Source organism: Hypanus sabinus, chromosome 12 (assembly GCF_030144855.1).
Source record: "Hypanus sabinus isolate sHypSab1 chromosome 12, sHypSab1.hap1, whole genome shotgun sequence".
Classification (NCBI taxonomy): Eukaryota; Metazoa; Chordata; class Chondrichthyes; order Myliobatiformes; family Dasyatidae; genus Hypanus; species Hypanus sabinus.
In genome coordinates this window covers 11,399,633-11,415,803 of record NC_082717.1, presented here as the reverse complement: position 1 = coordinate 11,415,803, position 16,171 = coordinate 11,399,633, and the positions used below count along the sequence as shown (strand labels likewise).

Below are 16,171 nucleotides of genomic sequence, written 5' to 3'. Positions count from 1 at the left end.
ACCCTAATGGCTGTTGTATACTGGCCTTCGAACAGCAGTCGGGATGTGAATTACAAATTACAGCAGGAGATAGAAAAGGCGTGTCAGAAGGGCAATGTCATGATAATCATTGGGGATTTTAACATGAAAGTGGATTGGGAAAACCAGGCCAGTACTGGCCCTCAAGAGAAAGAATTTGTAGAATATCTAATAGACAATAGACAATAGGTGCAGAAGTAGACCATTCGGCCCCTCGAGTCTGCACCGCCATTCTGAGATCATGGCTGATCTTTCACTATCAATACCCAGTCCCTGCCTTGTCCCCATATCCCTTGATTCCCCTATCCATCAGATATCTATCCAGCTCCTTCTTGAAAGCATCCAGAGAATTGGCCTCCACCGTCTTCCGAGGCAGTGCATTCCACACCTCCACAACTCTCTGGGAGAAGAAGCTCTTCCTCAACTCTGTTTTAAATAACTGACCTCTTATTCTCAATCCATGCCCTCTGGTACTGGACTCTCCCAACATCTGGAACATATTTCCTGCCTCAATCCTATCAAATCCTTTAATTATCTTAAACGTTTCAATCAGATCCCCTCTCAATCTCCTCAATTCCAGCGTGTACAAGCCCAATCTCTCCAATCTCTCTGCATAAGACAGCCCTGCCATCCCAGGAATCAACCTAGTGAATCTACGCTGCACTTCCTCAATTGCCAGAATGTCCTTCCTTAAACCTGGAGACCAAAACTGTACACAATATTCCAGGTGTGGTCTCACCAGGGCCATGTACAAATGCAAAAGAACATCCTTGCTCTTGTATTCAATTCCCCTTGTAACAAAGGCCAACATTCCATTTGCCCTCTTCACTGCCTGTTGCACTTGCTCATTCACCTTCATTGACTGGTGAACTAGGACTCCTAGGTCTCTTTGCATTTCTCCCTTACCTAACTCGACACCGTTCAGACAATACTCTGCCCTCTTGTTCCTGCTTCCAAAGTGGATAACTTCACATTTATTCACATTGAATGACATCTGCCAAGTATCTGCCCACTCACTCAGCCTATCCAAGTCTCCCTGTATTCTCCTAACGTCCTCTTCGCATGTCACACTGCCACCCAGTTTAGTATCGTCAGCAAACTTGCTGATATAGTTTTCAATGCCCTCATCTAAATCATTGACATAAATCGTAAAGAGCTGTGGTCCCAATACAGAGCCCTGTGGTACCCCACTAGTCACCTCCAGCCAGTCTGAGAAACACCCATTCACTGCTACCCTTTGCTTTCTATCTGCCAACCAGTTTTCTATCCATGTTGAAACCCTGCCCCCAATGCCATGAGCTCTGATTTTACTCACCAATCTCCTATGTGGCACCTTATCGAATGCCTTCTGAAAATCTAGGTACACAACATCTACTGGCTTACCCTCTTCTAACATCCTTGTTACACCCTCAAAAAACTCCAACAGATTAGTCAAGCATGATTTGCCCTTGGTAAATCCATGCTGGCTCGGCCTAATCCTATTTCTGCCATCTAGATGTGCCACTATTTCGTCCTTAATAATGGACTCAAGCATCTTCCGCACGACTGACGTTAGGCTAACAGGGCGATAGTTCTCCGTTTTCTCCTTCCCTCCCTTCTTGAAAAGTGGGACAACATTAGCCACTCTCCAATCTTCAGGAACTGATCCTGAATCTAAGGAACATTGGAAAATGATTACCAATGCATCCGCAATTTCCTGAGCCACCTCTTTTAGAACCCTCGGATGCAGACCATCTGGACCCGGGGATTTATTAGCCTTCAGTCCTACCAGTCTACTCATCACAGTTTCTTTCCTAATGTCAATCTGTCTCAATTCCTCTGATATCTTATGACCCTGGCCCATCCATACATCTGAGAGATTGCTTGTGTCCTTGTGTGCTTGTACTGGCTTGTGCCAGTAAAAAGCGATGGCTTTTTAGAACAGCTTGTTGTTGAGCCCACCAGAGGATCAGCTGTGCTGGATTGGGTGTCATGCAATGTTGTGCCTCTGTGGTACAGTTTAACTCTTTGCCTGCTGGCATCCTGACCGCTATCATACTGGTTCCCATCTCCCTGCCATTACTGGCAGACGTATTCAAAGACATCTTCAATCTCTCACTGTTGCAATCAGAAGCCCCCACCTGCTTCAAGAGGTTGACAATCAAACCAGTGTCCAAGAAGAGCTGTCGTCAAATGGCACTCATATTTACTGTAGTGAAATGCTTTGGGAAGTTGTTCATGGCTGGAATCAACTTCTGCCTAAGCAAGGAACTGATTTTCCAATTTTCCAATCATTACAATTGGTTTACAGCGAATGCAATCATACAAGCTCTCCAATCAGCCTTGGATCACCTTGAACATAGAAATACCTACATCAGGCTGCTGCTTATTGACTACAGTTTTGCGTTCAATGCTATCATGCCCTCAGATCTGGGCCTCTGTACATCTCTCTGCATTTGGTTCTTTGACTTCCTCACTGGGAGACCAGAAATAACATCTCCTCACTGACACTCAACATGGGTGCATCTCAAGGATGTGTGCTGAACTCACTGCTCTTCCCTTTGCAACCACGATCATGTGGCTAGGCATAGCTCAAACAGTATCTATAAATTTCCCAACAACACAACTATTGTTGACAGGAGTGAGACAGATGAGTGGTGTCACAGCAACAACCTTGCACATAATGTCAGTCAGACCTGGGCGATAAGTGATTGTGCACTTTAGGAAGGGTAAGTCAAGGGAACACACACCAAGCCTCATTGAGGAATCAGAAATTGAAAACGTGAGCAACTCCAAGTTCCTGACTATCAGTATCTCTGAAGATCTATCCTGGACTCAACATATTTATTCAATTACAAGGAAGACACGACAGTGGCTTGTTCATTAGGAGTTTAAGGAGAATTGACATGTCATGCAAGGCACTCATAAATTTCTACAGTTATACTGTGGAGAGCATTCTAACTGGTTGTATCACCATCTGGTACAGAGGGGCCAGGTTCAGAGAAATCTGCAGAAAGTTGTAAGCTCTTCCAGATCCATCATGTACACTAGCCACCCCACCATCCAGGACACCTTCAAATGGTGACGCATCAAAAGGCAGCATCCATCATTGAGGACTTCCATCATTCCATCATCAAGGCCCTTTTCTCATTGCTACCATCAAGGAGGAGGTATAGGAGCCTGAAGACACACACTCAATGTTTCAGGAACAATTTTTTCCCCTTCGCCATCAGATTTCTGATTGGTCCATGAATACTACCTCAATATTTCTATTCCTTCTTTTTGCACTACATTTAATATTTTAATATATATTTCTTACTGTAATTTATAGTATATTTTATGTACTGTGCTGTATTGCTGCCACAAAGCAACAATTTTTGTGATGTATCATAATGAAAATAAACCTGATACTCTTTAGGAAGGATGAATAGAAGAATTTTAGTTCAGCAGCAGATGGTTCAATGTCAAGGGCAAGATATGGGGAATATGAGCAAAATCTTCTGTGGAGAGAATGGTGATCATCTGAGTCTCACTGCTGGTGGGGTTAGTAGAAGTTGAGCTAATTGGGGCCTTCTAAAAGGAAACAAAAGCTACTGGAATCTGGAGCAACAAGCTATCTGCTGGAGGAACTCAGTGGGACAAATGAAGGAAAGGATGCAGAGTTTTGACCTGAATAGAAACTTATTTTCTCTCCAGGGCATATCCAATTGCTTTCCTTCCAGGGATGCCACTTGACCTTCCAAGTTCCTTAGCAGGTTGTTTTCTGAAAGGAACTGAAAATGCCCTTGAAAGAAAATAATTTTTGGGGTTGCAGGGGAACACTACTGACTGGATTTCTCTGTTGGAAGCCTGCATGAATTTGGTGCCAAGTTTCTGTGACATATCAAAAAAATAGAGTTTCTGCAGATACTGGAAATCTAGAGCAACACACCCAAAATGCTTGAGGAACTCAGCAGGTCAGGCAGCATCTACAGAGAGGAACACGGTCAATGTTTCGGTTCAAACCCCTTCAGCAGAACTGGTAAAGGGCCTTGGCCTGAAACATTAACTATTTACTCCTCTCCACAGATACTACCTGACCTGCTAAGTTCCACCTGCAGCTTAAGTGTATTGTTCTGTGACTTAACTTGATAATTCTGAAAATTAGTTACAAGTCGGAAAAAGAGGTCCAGATGAAAGCTCAGAGGATGGTGCAAGTGTAGTGAGCTGCCAGTGGAAGTGGTGGCTGAGGGTTCAGTTTCAACTTTGAAGAGAAGTTTGGATAAGTACATGAATGGGAGAGCTATAGTCCGGGTTCCAATGGGACTAGGCAGTAGAGCAGTAGAACTACTAGGACTTGATGTTTCAATCCCTATGATAAAGTCAGCACTCTCGATGTTGGCAGTAGGCTTGGAGTGGTGATGAGGAGGGTAGCTATGTCATTGGGATCATCAGGTGGGCACCCTCCTCCTTTGACATTTTATTGATAAGCCCACGATATCTCCAGACCTGGCGTCCCAGATAAACCCCCCTCAGTTCTATACCCTCCTGTCTTAATCTTGCAGCCCAGTTGTTGTCTTTCCTTTTAATCCAAATCCAATTGATGCTTTCTTCTGTTGCATTTGACAGGGACTTGATTGCTTGTTGGAGGGAGATACTCCCCACCTCCATCTTCTTCAATAGACTGTTTATAGATGTAGCAAAAGATCCCCTGCATCCCACTTCTACAGGAAAAATCTTGGTCTTCCAGCCATTCTAAGCAGCTTCAGTTGCCAGTTCAGAGTACTTGGTCTTGTTCCTCTCATAAGCTTCTTCAACACTATCTTCCCATGGTACTGTCAATTCCACAATATATGCCAGCTTGGCTGTTGTGGACCACAGGACTATGTCTGGCCGGAGTGTTGCAGCCACAATGTCTGGGCGGAAACACAAGCTTTTTACCCAAGTCCATGTCCATTTTCCAATCCTGAGCAACCTGCAGAATGCTTATATCCTTTGATGTTACCTGGTGCTCTGGAGGTTGGCCTGCTGGTACGAATCGTGTAATGTGGATATTTCCTGCCGATGATTGTGGCAGAGCATTTACAGTGGTTTGCCTCTGTTCCAAGTCTGAGAACTTGGTTATGCCGCCAACGATACTGCCCCTGGCTGAGGTTCATGGTGCATCCTGTTAAAATGTGCCTTAGTGATCCAGGTGCTTGACAAAGAGAGCAAGTGAGGTCTTCTCCCCACCACTGGTTCAGATTTTAAGGTGTTGGTAGGAGGTCATAAGTGGCTCTGATGACAAAACTTAGCCGAGATCCCTCCATCTCCCAGATGTCACGCCAACTGAGTTTTCTCTTTTCCAGGCTCTCCCAGTTAGTCCATTGGCCCTGGTTGGCCATTGAGATGGCTCTGGCGTGTTGCTCTGCCTCCTCCTGTCTCCTCACCTCCTCCACCACAAGCCGTCTCTTCTGCACTGATGTTGCCTTGTGCCATTGAGGAGCCTTTGGGATGAGCCCAAGACCGGCTCTCCCATGTTGGACTTGGCCAACAACCACATCCCTGAAGTGAAGAGCAGACCTAGCACTCTGAACGGCTTCAGATGGGGTCTACTTCCTCCCTGTTGCCACACGGGGGGGGGGGGGGGGCGCTGTTTGAATAACAGTATTGTCAGATTCAGTGAGGGTAATGACCAACCTTGCTTTGCTGCATTTGAATTCTTCCACAGAGTAGATGGGCTGTAAGTCCTATTTCTGTACTCTATTGCTCTATGACTAGAAGTAGCAGGTCACTAATAGTTTCACAACCAGAGCCAAAGCCGACTCAATTGAGTTCAATAACCTTAGGAGCGCCCGTGTAACAAGTTCTTTAGTAATCTGGAATAAGTATTGAAACCAAAGTGATTTTGTAATGATAACTTCAGGCATAAATCTACCTGTGTCTTTTGTAATGTCTCATCAAAGGTAATAATGCAAGGTGTGTTGAGTTAATGAAATGTAATTGCTTTGAGGCATCCCGGTGAATGCAATTACAGTCAACAGCTCATTGTCATCCTGTAACGTGGCGATGAGAAGGTAAAGATTTTACCAGCTGCAATAGCAAGATTAAAAGGAAGTGTTGAGTGGGGTTGTATCTGTCACAACTTTTTGTTTCTCAGCCACATTATCAAGTCCCTTTCCATGAGACCACAAGGCATAGGTGCAGAATTTGACTATTTGGCCCATCGAGCCTGTTCCAACATTCCACCGTGGCTGATTTATTATCCCTCTCAACCCCATTTTCCTGCGTTGTCCCCATAACCTTTGATGCTCAATCTAATTAAAGACCTATCAACCTCCACTTCAAATATACCCAATGACATGACCTCCACAGCTGTCTGTGGCAATGAATTCCAGAAATTCACCACCCTGATGCTTAAGAAATTCCTATTCATTGCTTTTTTGTATTCTGAGACTGTGCCCTCTGGTCCTAGACTCCCCCTCGATAGGGAGCATCCTCTCCAGTTTGGCTCAGTCTAGGCCTTTCTGTAATCAATAGGCTTCAATTAGATTTCCCCCCTCCCTCCATTCTTTTAAACTGAAGGGAGAACAGGTCCAGGGCCATCAAATTCTCCTTATGTGTTCATCATCATCATGTGCCATGTTGTATGATGTGGGTGATCATGGTCTTTCCACGACCATGATTGTTCTTGGCAAATTTTTCTACAAGTGTGGTTTGCCATTGCCTTCTTCTGGGCAGTGTCTTTTCAAGACGGGGAACCCCGGCCATTATCAATATTCTTCAAAGATTATCTGCCTGGCATCAGTAGTCACATATCCAAGACTTGTGATATACACCAGCTGCTCTTACGACCATCCACCAGCTGCTCCCATGGCTTTACGTGGCTCAATCCGGGGTGCTAAGCAGGTGCTACACCTTGCCCCAGGGGAACCTGCAAGCTAGCAGAGGGAAGGAGCACGTCATACCCACTTTGGTAGAGACTTACCTACGCCCCGCCACCCACCTCATACGTTAACCCCTTCATTTCCCAGGATCTATCTTGCAACCCCCTCTGAACCCTCTCCTATGCCAGCACATCCTTCCTTAGATAGGGGGCATAAAACTGCACTCCCGATTCCCCAGGTGCCTTATCGAAGCTATTCTTTCGTTTAACTTTTGTGTTGATTACAGCTTTCAATAACTTTCCATCTGAGTTACCCACTTCAAGACATTTCAACGTGTTTTATAGCCTGTTCATAAGCTGCTATAAACAGCAGTGTGAAAATGACCAAAACATAACAAAAGTTGAGAGTTGAACAAAACACTAGGGTTAACATAATACTTCTTATCCGTGCCTTTAGATCTCTGATATCACAGGTCAACAAATTTTTCAGAAGTATTGCTTCCTCAGAATTTTTTTTGTTCATGATAGACCACTTGAAGCTGAATACAAACACAATTTCAGACTGCTTGTATCACGTAGGAATTTGGAGAAACAAGAAATTAACTTTTATTGAATATAATGTATTTTATTACGTAACCGTGCTGATGCTTTGCAATAGCTAGCTGAGCTAAAAATGTTCTGTTGATGATTTACGTTTGTACTCAGTCTCTGAGGCTTCTCGCTTAAGTGTCCAACAATAATCAGCCAGCTTTGATGGATTCCATTTGCACTGATACTGTTTCTCCATGACCACAATGTCCTGGTGAAACCTTTCACCATGCTCGTCACTGACAGTGCCAAGATTTACAGGGAAGAAGTCTAAACGGGAATGTAGAAAATGGATCTTTAGTGACATGTTGCACTCTATGGTTTTAGACCATAAGATATAGGAGCAGATAATTCTATCTGAGGAAGAATGAACAATAATATGGAGGTATCAATGAAAGTGTACCAGTTCGGATGTTCGGGAGTTCGGATGGAAAAACTTGAGAAGATATTTTATTACACCCTCTCAGAAATCCCATTTTGATAGTAACCTCCCTGTTCGCTGGAGAAATTGTAAAAATCAAAATGCAAACCATTATCATATTTTCTGGGACTGCACCATTATCAAAGACTACTGGAGTGGGATACACAATACCCTATGTAGCCCCCTGGCACGCCTTAGGCACGCTCAGCTCTCTGCCGTCTCGGGGGAGCAGCCTTCGGCCCCGCCAAACTGGGTAGCCAGCTTGTGTGGATGCTGTGTGATGTCCCCACCCGGCCAAATAACAGACAGTACACCATATGCGATTAAATGATTACACTTTATAGATATTACTAGAACTAAGTGATTAATAACGATACAGTATATATGAAGGAAAAGAAAATAATGAAAATGCGCTAAAACTTATCAAAGTCCAAACCACCTCATGCACAACTGTTGGAACTCAATTAACTAAGTCTTCTGGCCACCATTCCATCCCCTCAGACCTCCTCGACCCGTAGCTCAGGACCACCCGAAGTGGTCAACCAAGCACCCCCGGCACGCCTGTCTTCGTCTCCTCTCCTCGCCGACAATCCTGACCTCAGACCCCCGATTGGGGTCCATTCCTCGCCCAGCATACAGCATCGCGTCCTCTCTCTCTCACCCCCTTGCGCCGACTCCCCAAAAGCCCGCCAACACTAGTTTACAGACCCAGAAGAGAGAATAACATTAATCCCAATTGGTTAACAAATGAATAGAATTCTCGTTATCAGTAAATTTTAACTCAAACAAGCTTCCAACATTCTCTCATAACAAAGAAGCATTCCTACTTTTAACAAAACAAAGAAACCATTTTGATTAACATACGCAGTAACAAAGAAAAAGAAACCCCCTTACACCAATAAGAAACCCCCTTTACACCTACAAGACAACTTTTAATGTGAAATACCCTTAGAAAGTAGCACCATATGTTTAGGGTATATACCTCAAGAATGGTTGAAAAGAGATAAGTATTTAATGACTATACTACTGGTGGCTGGTTAAAAGGCCCTTACCAGGAAATGGTTATCACAGGAGAGCCCGTCCATAAGTGCATGATTGAAATTACAATAGACCTTTACGAAATGCAGCAGATAACAGCATCTGTTAATCATAGGTTGGAACAATTTGATTCATACTGGGAAAAATGGTTTAACTACATAATGCCTCATAGGCCTGATTTTATTCTCACAAATCAATGAATCTGTTGTAAAAAAAAGATCACTCCCTACTTGTACATAGTTTTCTCATTTTGCTTCTTCTTTCTTTCCTCTCTTTTCTATAAGTGTATACCTCAGATAAATATTATGTGGAGATTTGTGGCATATATGATATATATGTACAATATCTGAAACACATCTTATGGAAATGTTTGTTTGATGATGAACTTCAATAAAAAATAAATTACAAAAAAAACAACATAGGAGCAGAATTGCCATGGCCCATTGAGTCCGCTCCTCCACTCAATCATGGCTGATCCTTTTTTTTTATCTCCTCCTCAACCCTAGTTCCCAGCCTTCTCCCTGTAACCTTTGATGCCATGTCCAAACAAGAACTTATCAATCTTTGCCTTAAATACACCCAATGACCTGGCCTCCGCAGCTGCATGTGGCAACAAATTCACCACCCTTTGGCTAAGGAAATTTCTCCGCCATCTCTATTTTGAAAGAGTGCCCCTCTATCCTGAGGCTGTGCCCTCTTGTCCTAGGCTCTCCCACCATGGGAAGCATCCTTTCCATATCTACTCTGTCTAGGCCTTTCAACATTCAAAAGATTTCAATAATATCACCCCTCATCCTTCTGAAATCCAGCGAGTACAGGCCCAGAGCCATCAAGTGTTCCTCATATGTTAGCCCTTTCCTGGAATCATTCTTGTGAACCTCCTCTGGACCCTCTCCAATGCCAGCACAATCTTTTCTAAGATGAGGGGCCCAAAACTGTTCACAATACTCAAAGTGAGGCCTCACCAGTGCCTTATAAAGCCCCAGTATTACATCCTTGCTCTTGTATTCTAGACCTCTTGAAATGAATGCTACCATGGTGTTTGCCTTCCTCACCACCGACTCAATCTGCAAGTTAACTTTTAGGGTGTTCTTCCCAACCACTGAGGTCAAGCTAACAGGTCTATAATTTTCTTTCTTCTGCCTTCCTCCTTTCATAGAGTGGAGTAACATTTGCAATTTTGCAGTCCTCCGACACCATGCCAGAGTCCAATAGTTTTTGAAAGATCATTTCTAATGCCACCACAGTCCCTAACACTGCCTCTTTCAGAACCCTAGGGTGCAGTTCCTCTGATCCAGGTGTCTTGTGTACCTTTAGGTCTTTCAGCTTTTTGAGCACCTGCTCTCTTATAACGGTAACTGCACCCACTTCTCTTCCTTCACACACTACAACATCATGCATACTGCTAGTGTCTTCCACAGTGAAGGCTGATGAAAAATACTCATTTAGTTCATCAGACATCTCCTTGTCCCCTGTTATTATTTCTCCTGCCTCATTTTCTAACAGTCCTATATCCACTCTGATTTCTTTTTTATTCTTGACATACTTGAAAAATCTTTTACTCTCCACTTTGATATTATTTGCTAGCTTGCTGTCATATTTCATCTTTTCCCTTTTAATGATTTTTTAGTTGCTCTGTGTAGGTTTTTAAAAACTTCCCAGTCCTCTATCTTCCCACTAATTTTTGCTTTGGTGTGTTCTTTCACTTTTACAGTAGCTTTTACTTCCCTTGTCAGCCATTTGTACTATTTTACCATTTGAGTATTTCTTCATTTTTGGAATACTCGTGTCCTGCACCTTCCTTTTTTTTCCCCAGGAACACAGACCATTGCTGCTCTGCTGACATCCCTGCCAGCAGCTCCTTCCAATTTACTTTGTCCAACTCCTCTCTCACACTACTGTAATTTCAAGTTGAACTCAGTCATATTGTGATCACTGGTTCCTAAAGGTTCTTTTACCTTAAGCTCCCTAAACACCTCAGGTTCATTACATAACACCCAATCCAGTATTGCTGATCTCCTAGAGTAGGCTTAACGACAAACTGCTCTAAAAAGCCATCTCTTCGGCATTCAACAAACTCACCCTTGAGATCCATTACCAACATGATTTTCTCAATCGATCTGCATGTTAAAATCTCACATGTTAAGATCTCTGCCCACCTTCTTATCCCTCCGATATAACATGTAACCTTGGACATTCAGCTCCCAACTACAGCCATCCTTCAGCCACTAAGTGATGGCCACAACATACCTGGCAATCTGTAATATTGCAACAAGATCATCCACCTTATTTCTATACAATGCACATTTAGATGTACCTTGAGTACCATATTTGCTATCCTTTCTGATTTTGCATCCCTAATGATTTGATTCTCAGCCTGCTGGCTGCAACTAAGCCCCATTACCTGCCTGTCCTTCCTGACAATCTGACTGCACGCTATCTGAACTTTTTTACCATCCGTCCTATACTGAATCCCTTCACTCCGGTTTCCACCACCCTCCCCAACAGCTATAACAAACCTGCCCGTGAGAATATTGGTCCCCCTTGGGTTCAGGTGCAACCTGTCACTTTTGAACAGGTCAAACCTTGCCTGGAATAGATCCCAATTATACAAGAACCTGAAGCCCTGCCCCCTGCTCTAGCTTCTCAGCCATGCATTTATCTGCCAAATTATCCTGTTTCTACCCTCACTGGCACATGGCACAGGCAGCAATCCAGAAATTACTACCCAGGAGGTCCTGCTTCTCAGCTTTCTACCTAGCTCTGAATTCTTTTTTCAAGACCTCATTGCCTTTCCTTCCTATGTCATTGGTACCAATATGTACCAAGACATCTGGCTGTTCTCCCATCCTCTACAAAATGTTGTGGACGTGATCTGAGACATCCCTGACCCTGGCACCCGGGAGGGAACATACCATCCAGGTGTCCCATTCACGTCCACAGAATCTCCTATCTGAATCTCTTACTATCAAGTCCCTGATTAATACCGCTCCCTTCTTCTCTCTCTTTCCCTTCTGCACCACGGATCCATGATTAGTGCCTTTAACCCGGTCACCAGGGCTTTCTCCCATGGCATTTTGTATGCTTGAAGCATGTTTTCAACCAGTTGCATGTAGTTTGGTGGTCTGTAGTTGCCAAGAATATTTTCAACAACATCCTTGAATGCCTTCCATGCAATTTTCTCTGGTCCCACTAGAAGTTCTTCCTAAGAAACACACACTAAATGCTGGAGGAACTCAGGCAGTCAGGCAGCATCTGTGGAAAAGAGTAAACAGCTGATGTTTTGGGCCAAGACACTTCTTCAGGACTCAACTCCTGACTGATGGTAACTGTGAGAAGATGATAGGAACCTTTGATGATAGACATTGCCTTCTTGAGTCAGCGCCTCCTTTAGATACAACAGATAGTGGGAAGGGATGTGCTTACGATGTATTGGACAGAGTTCACTACTCTCTGCATCTTCTTTATTCCTGAGAAGGGTCAAGACTACAGTTGAACATCTCATCTAGGTGTCAATGACAAAACAAGGCACCTTCCATAATAATAAACAAGATATTCAACTGATGCTGGAAATCCAGAGCAGCACACAAGATAGGCACTGCAGTAGCGTAGTGGTTTGTGCAATGCTATTACTACAGCTCAGGGCATCAGAGTTCAGAGTTCAATTCCATTGTCCTCTGTAATGAATTTGTAGTCCTCCCCGCGGAATGCGTGGATTTTCTCCAAGTGCTTTAGTTTCCTCCCATAGTCCAAAGATGTACTGGTTCGTAGGTTCCACGCTGTATCTTAATTAATAAATAAACAAGATGCTGGAGGATCTCAGCAGGTCTGGGCAGCATCTATGGAGAGGAACAAAGAGTTAATGTTTGGGCTGGGAGGGAGATGAACTAAGAAGCTGGGAGGTGATAAATGGAAAAGGTAGAGTGAAGAAGAAGGACTCTGATAGGAGAGGACAGTGGACCATGGGAGAAAGGGAAGGAGGAGGGGCACCAGAAGGAGGTGACGGGCAGGTGAGGAGAAGAGAAAGAGTAACGGGGAGCCAGAATGGGGAATGGAAAAAGAGAGAGGGACAAGGGAGAAGAAATTACCAGAAGAAATCAATGTTCATTACATCAAGTTGGAGTCTACCCAGATGAAATATGAGAAGGGATAACAGCCCAAACTCACTGGCACTTGAACTTCATAGATGCTGCATCTGCTGCATATTTCCAGTATTTCTGCTTTCACTTCTAGACAGCACCTCATACCAACCAGTCTCCTCTCCATGGATCCTGTCTACATTTCTCGCTGCCTCAGTAAAGCAGCCAGCATAGTCAAAGACTCTACCCACCTCGTACATTCTCTCTTCTCCCCCTCCCACTGGGCAGAAAATACAAAAGCCTGAAAGCACATACCACCAGACTCAAGGACTGCTTCTACCCTGCTGTTATCAGACTTTGAATGGACCTCTTGAGTGATTACTTGACCTCATAATTTTTTTTTATGATCATGCACTGTTTTGGTAGCTTTTATACTTTATTCTGCATTGTTATTGTTCAACCTTATTCTTGCTCATTGCACTGTATAATTTGATGTGATTTGCGTAGAGTATGTAAGAGTAGCTTTTCACTGTATCCAAGTATATGAGACAATAATAAACCAATACCAATACTCATAGTGATCAGTTATGTTCCAATATATGTGTTGACAGTATTAATGATAATTAGAAATCTCTTGACCTATTGACTGGAATAATCTGTTTTACCCACAGGGGAGGTACGCCTGACCCCGGAAGACTACGCCAGAGCTCAGAAGTACTGCAAGTATGCCGGCAGTGCTCTGCAGTATGAAGACGTAGGGACGGCCGTGCAGAACCTTCAGAAGGCCCTCAAGTTGCTTACCACAGGGAGAGAATGAGTCCTCTACATAGCACCGCCTACCTGTAACCATGTCCACCCGAGTAGCTGACCAGTGCCTGACTCCGGTCTCTGTTCCATAACGAAGGAGCCTGTTGTAACCTCTTCAGCAACTCCCCTCTCACTTTGATCTAAAGAACTATGTTGGTGTTTCTGATCTCGAAGGAAGGGACTTTGGGCACTGGGTGTGACTATTACAAGCTTGGTTTTAATATTGTCTGAAAGGAAAGAGCACACTTAGTAATAATACTAATGGAGCCTGCATTGAGTTCTCCAATTCTTCTGCCTTCTCAGTGAGGTAATTGCCCTGTAAATGGATATTTTAGCAAGTAGTGGCACCCAGGTAGTGAGATAAGACCATGTGTGACAGTCTCCATATCCTTGGGCAAACACAAGAAAATCTGCAGATGCTGGAAGTCCAAGCAACTAACACAAAATGCTGGAGGAACTCAGCAGGTCAGGTAGCATCTATGGAAAAGAGTGAACCTTTTCCTCTTTTCCATTGGTGCTGCATGGCTTGCTGAGTTCCTCCAACGTTTTGTGTGTGTTCCATATCCTTGGACCCAGGTAGTCAGATATTGACAGTCCTTGTACCCAGATAATCAGATGAGCAGCAGACTCAATATCCTTGTACAGCAGCATGTAAATCAAGTCTATCCACCCCTTAGCAAGCATGCTCAGATTCCCATCTGGCTGAAGAGGACTTCTGTCTTCCACAGATACAAGCACACCAAATGACCACCTCCATTAGCTGTACGTAGCGCCCGCATTGCTGAGTTGGTCTGGACACCTGTTTGCAAGGGGCCAAAAATGGAATGCAATGGCCGCAGAGACAGATCTCAGGCATTACACCAGCTTGCAACCAAACTACCTGGAATCACAAGGCTGATGTGCCCAAAGTCTCCCAAAGCAGCATTGAACATCCAGTCTAAAATATCCATTCAGAGGAATAATCCAGCTTCACTCATAATATAACCAGATCCCAGAAGACATATTCAGTATGCATGGATGAGTATTGTTGACATAATGTTTTGTGATAAATACCGTGTTTGTCTGTTTCTTCTCGGGGATGAGATGATGTGTATTGCACTGGATGTGTGTGCATGTGTGGCTAAATCAAACATCTAAAATTACTACTCTTTAGTTATTTACAAATTTTCATAAACTCACTGAAATATCAAGTGCAGCAACTTTAACACTGCATAATAGTTCTTAATTGGCCTTGTACAACATAACAGTACTGATTAAAGCATTGTTTATTATTTTGGAAGGTCACTAGAGAACTAAATTTAATTGTTAATGAATCCATCCTCCGCTCCCCCATGGTCAACAAGATCCCCTAGGCCTGATTTGCAGTTGATGTGAAGTGCTCCCACATGGCACTTTTGGTTACTTGTACTGATCAATCTATAAGAGAAATAAAGTATGTGTCTATGATCTGCCATTGTCCTGTGTTCATTTGCATTGGGGAACTCAGATGAAGTCAACATTGAGCTGATAGATTCACCAGTTGGTGAGGGGGAGCATTTTTAATCAGCACCAGTAGATACAAGAAACTGTCTGATATAGGAGCCATTCAGCCCAACGAGTCTGCTCTGCCATTCAGTTATGGTTGATTGGTTTTCCTTCTCAACCCCATTCTCCTGCCTTCTCCCTGTAACATCTGTTGCCCTTACTAATCAAGATCCTATCAACCTGTGCTTTAAATATACCCAACAAATTAGCCTCTACAGCTGCCTGTGATACTGAATTCCTCCTCATCTCTGTTCTAAATGGAAGTCCTTCTATTCAGAGGCTGCACCCTCTGGTCCAGGACTCTCCCAGAATTGGAAATATCCCCTCCACGTCCACTCTATCAAGCTGTAGATGCTGGAATCAGGCAAAAAGGCAAAATGATGGAGGAACTCAATGGGTCAGGCAGCATTTGTAGAGGGAAATGGACAGTCAGTGTTTCAGGTCAAGACCCTTCAGCTGGACATTGTGAGACTATTCCTATAACTTATTGCAATTTGTTTATTATTGTTACATGTCAGAATTAGGTTTAATATCACCAGCATATGTTGTGAAACTTGTTATGTGGCAGTACATTACAATACATGATAATAACAACTAAAAATACAGTAAATATATATATTAAATTTAAAAAGTAATGCAAAAAGAGAAAAAAAGTAGTGAGGTAGTATTCATGGGTTCATTTTACCAAGATACAATGAAAAGCTTGTTCATGCAGATCAAATCATTACACAGAGCACTGAGGTAGAACAAAGTAAAAGAATAACAATGCAGAATAAAATGTAACAGCTACAAAGAAAGTGAAGTGTGGGTAAACTTAAGATTCTCCTACCAAAGGAGTTCAATTCCATCTTGTAGTTTCCCTCTCAGTCCCAC

General features: G+C 43.4%; 1 protein-coding gene across 1 annotated transcript in view; it reads left to right on the top strand.

Annotated features, from left to right (window-relative positions):
• The window catches only part of vta1 (vesicle (multivesicular body) trafficking 1), a 306,723-nt gene extending 291,503 nt beyond the window's left edge, over positions 1 to 15,220 (top strand). Inside the window, exon 8 of the mRNA XM_059985541.1 lies at positions 13,639 to 15,220. Coding sequence (XP_059841524.1) covers positions 13,639 to 13,784 — 146 coding nt within the window. The 3' untranslated portion in view covers positions 13,785 to 15,220. The remainder of the gene's footprint in view (positions 1 to 13,638) is intronic.
• The last annotated feature ends 951 nt before the right edge of the window (positions 15,221 to 16,171 follow it).